Here is a 4565-nt window from a genome sequence, read left to right on the forward strand (position 1 = left end):
GATGAAAAAGTTATTTTTTTTAAAAGAATTGAAAAAGTTTATAATTTAAAGTATAAGGAGAGAAATTTTGGTGTTATTAAAATGTAAAATGATATTTTTGGCAAGTATAACTCCTACTTCTCTCATTCGATCTCTCCTTGTTCTCAACTAGTGTTTGACTTGTGTGTATGGGTAAATTCGTTGTGTTTGGTAAATTGCTTGATCTATCGCAATATATTAGATTCGTTTTGGACATTATTATATTAACATTAAGAACAATTAAATAAAATTTAAGTAGTTAAATTATTTCATTAAGATTTAAGGAAACATGTTATGATCATCAGTGTCAACCATCGAGAAGTATGTATTTATACTTAAAAATAAAGTTTATTAAAGTAAATATACAAACGGATTTACCTTTCTTCCAGCTTATCTAAACTGCATTAAAAAATAAAACAAAAATTGGTTTTAAATAATTCGGAGGAAATAATGCCCAAAAGGTAGAAATTTTCAAAATCTCTTATTTAAATCAGCTTATTATTTGTATAAATAAAATGCTATAATAGGTATATAAATAAAACAAATGTCTAGATCATGTTAGCTCTAAAAACTTTAAAATAATCACTTATATCACTAAAATATATCTTTTATAACTTGTTTAGGGCTAGGAGATAAGTAAAATAAGATGAATTTTCATTTTTTTTCACCCCAATATATGAATAGAAACTAAAGGCAAATTTATTAAAATATTGTAAATTAAAAAACAATTTATTATTTTATAGGAAATCTGAAACAATTTCTCAATCTGGAGTTTTTTGCCATGTGGAACAAAATTTCGCCAAACGGCTGGCGAAAGTATTAATTTTTAAATTTTTTAAAATCTATTTCGCAAAAAAAAATACGAAATATGACTTCTTAGAGCGGTTAAATTAAAACTGCTCTCAGTAGTCTATTTTAGAGAACGGTTCCTTTTGAACCGCTCTCATAACTCCATTTTAGAGAGCGGTTCCTTTTGAACCGCTCTCTCATAACTCATTTTAGAGAGCGGTTCCTTTTGAACCGCTCTCATAAGTCCATTTAAGAGAGCGGTTGCTTCTGAACCACTCTCATAAGTCCATTTTAGAGAGCGGTTGCATTTGAACCGCTCTCAGAAGTGCATATTAGAGAGCGGTTCTGCTGGAACCACTCTCTTAGATTTAAAATGGACGGCTGGGGAGATTTTGATACACGTGGCAACATCTGAGATGATTCGCACTGCTACTGGCGAAAGCTCATTTCGCCCTGCAGTTAGCGAAACCGCTTTTGACCGTCGTCCTCCTTCGTTTCCATTTACATGTTCTCCGTCTCTGCTCCTCTTTCGTCGTACATTTAGCTTTTCTCCGTCTCTGCTCCTCTATCATCGTCCGAAGTTTCAAAATTTGTTTTGATTTGTTGTGAAGGATCAAATACTGCTACGAATTTAAGAGGTATGGAACTATAACAACATGCATTTATATATTATTTTTAATTTGATTTTGTTAATTAGAAAATCTGATAATAATATTGTAATATTTTTAAACTCTACGTATGTAAGTGATTTGGTAATTAAGTGGGGGTGAGTGAAGAATTTGCTGAAAGTTTATTAAAGATTAGTAAAAAAGAGTTTAAAATTTAAATAATTTTTTATTTATTTATATATAGATTAATATGTTTTTAGAAAAAATGAAATGTGATATAGTTAATTAAAATATAAAATTATAATTAATTGTTAAGAAGATAGGTTAAATTAAGATTTATAAAATTTGTTTACAGGAATTATTATAGATATTTATTAAAATATAGAATAATAAAAATTGAGTTAAATAAAATAAATATATAAAACTAAATATAATAATTTATACTTAGTTTGATTGTAATAAATAATTTTTACACTTATATTGAAGTAAAATTTTAAAATTGTATTTATATAAAATTTATGTATTATTAATATGTTAGTAAAATATAAATTATTATTATTATTATTATTATTGAATGAAATTTTTTTACTAATATTTTTTGTTGTTGTATAGATGGCATCATCTTCACAACAAAGTAAGGTTATTAATCCCGGGCCAGAAGATCCATCACTTCTTCGGTTTCAGAGTATTCATGTTTCTGAGCATATTTGGGATGGACGTGATTACCCGACATTGAGAGTTAGGAAGAGTCCAAATATTCCCGGTGGATTAGAAGGTATTCCGGAAGAAATTATTCCACATATGGAATTAGCGGGTTTTGTTGGAGTGGCTAACTTGTCTAAGCTTCCTGTAGACGTGGGATTGATTACTGCATTAGTAGAGAGGTGGAGGCCCGAGACGCACACCTTCCACATGCCCCCTGGAGAGTGTACTATTACCCTTCAGGATGTTGCTATTATATTAGGATTATGCATAGATGGGAGACCTGTTATAGCACCCACTGGGGGTGATTGGGCTCAGATTGTGGAAGACAGCCTAGGTATGAGACCAGGATCAGAGGCTTTTGTAGGGAGTTTCTTGAAGATGAGCTGGTTGGACGAACACTTCACTTATATTGCCATGCATAATCAGACTCCACTGCAGATCACTCAGTTTGCTGTGGCATATATATTGAGGCTTATTGGAGGGTTCATGCTTCCTGATCACTCTAGCAGTAGGGTATCTGTGAGGTACTTGCCTTTGCTTGAAGATTTTGAGTTGACAGGTCAATATAGTTAGGGTTCTGCAGTTCTAGGTTATTTGTACTGAGAGCTATGCATGGCCACCAACATTGATCGTGTTGCTATTGGAGGACTGACTGCGTTAATTGTGATTTGGGCTTGGGATAGATTTCCCCAAATAGCACCTATCAATCCTCCCTATAGTCGTCCTTATCTTCCGTACGGTGTTAGGTAAGTTGGTATTGTTATTGCTAGTACTACGCATTTGTAGGTGTTCTATAATGTTATTTGTTTGGCTTCATGTTTTTATGGTCAATTACTTGCAGATGGTTATCCCACGGTATCAGAAGGGGAAAGAAAGATGTCCACTACTACAGATATATTTTTGATCGTCTAGCATGTGATGAGGTATTATAGCCAACTTTTGCTGAGTTACTTATTTAAATAACATGTTAATTACGTACTTTTTTGTTATTAATCTGTTTTGTATGTCATCATATAGATTGTGTGGGTGCCATACAATATGGAACTCATCAATATATTACCACCTATTTGTAGAGATGGTATGGACTTATAGAGGGCAGTGGTGCCACTTATATGTTTTCAGGTATGTGAGTGGCATCAACCTGATAGAGTAATGCGTCAGTTTGGTATGGTTCAACACATACCAAGGACTCCTTACCAGCCTGACCAGCTACATGACCTTACCCTCAGAGGGAAGACTGGAGAAGATTGGTCAGCCAAGTTCAGTGCTATGTTAGAAATTTGGGAGAGTAGACGACTTTGGGTATTGACTAATGAGCCTCAGTATGGTTTACTTAGCTCAAATTTAGAGTACATGCGATGGTATGTTAGTCATACTTGTCGTTGGATGACTAGGGAGGCAGCAGTATCAGCTTTGTCGGTATGTTTACAAAAATATATACTTTTTGCACTATTACTTTCTGTTTTATATACAAAATTACAGTAATGGTTACTTTTGACTATTTTTAGGGTGATGTGATGGAGAGATTGCATTACTTGAGCACTGATGGACATGATTCTTTTACCTTTAATGAATTGAAGGACTTGTCTGAGACTCTTCTGTCATTGAAGAAGGAGCAAGACCGCATATTAGAGCCTGTTTCAACCTCAGATCCACCAGTACAAAGTGGTAATCCTGTCGATCCAGACTTACACATAGATCAGCCGCATCAATGAAGAGAAGGAAGAGGCTTGGCACGTCGATGGAGACAAGTGCAGGCAGCAGAGTGGGCTGTCCCGGTTATGCCAGAGCGACTTGATGGTGTCTTTCCAATACCATCAGAGTTTTCTTTTCATCCATCTAGTTTGATGTAGCCCCGACTTATTTCCATTCATCACAGGGTACACACCATCCATCAGAACACCCATCATCACCTTTTACAGAAACAGAAGATTACATCCCACGACCTGATTTCTTTTTCACACCTCTTCACGAGCACCATTCGCTTTTGACTCCAGGTGCCCCATACAGTCAAGTTGACCCTATACCATCAGACATACATCCTATAGAGTTAGGTATTGATCTTAATGCCGAGTTTGGTGCAGTTGCTGATTTAGGATATGTTCGTCGGAACCCTCATCGAGGAGCTCGAGATAGACAGAGGCAATGCATCTTGACTCCAGACGATCATCATCATCAGGCACACAGGGGGGGACAGCAATGACATGTTTTTATGTAGCAACTTATTTTAGTTAACATATATTACTGTTAGTGACTTTAATGCTTACCGTAATTATTAATTTGTTTGTGCCTTTACTTGATATAACATTAATGGTTTCATTACAATAATTAATGACAATTACGATAAATAACAATATCACAAGATAAAAAAAAAAAAAATACAAACACCAACAATGTATGATTTGGTTAACCAACATTGTTTTGTTGAGGACAATGACGTCAATT

At 34.4% G+C, this 4565-nt stretch overlaps 1 protein-coding gene across 1 annotated transcript; it reads left to right on the plus strand.

Annotated features, from left to right (window-relative positions):
• The first annotated feature begins 2027 nt into the window (after positions 1-2027).
• LOC113859632 (protein MAIN-LIKE 2-like) lies at positions 2028-2693 on the plus strand. The gene has a single exon (XM_027492354.1). It carries the CDS (start codon positions 2028-2030, stop codon positions 2691-2693), a length of 666 nt encoding a protein of 221 aa, XP_027348155.1.
• Positions 2694-4565: the final 1872 nt, after the last annotated feature.

This window comes from Abrus precatorius, unplaced genomic scaffold (assembly GCF_003935025.1).
Source record: "Abrus precatorius isolate BTA unplaced genomic scaffold, Abrus_2018 Scaffold2, whole genome shotgun sequence".
NCBI lineage: Eukaryota > Viridiplantae > Streptophyta > Magnoliopsida > Fabales > Fabaceae > Abrus > Abrus precatorius.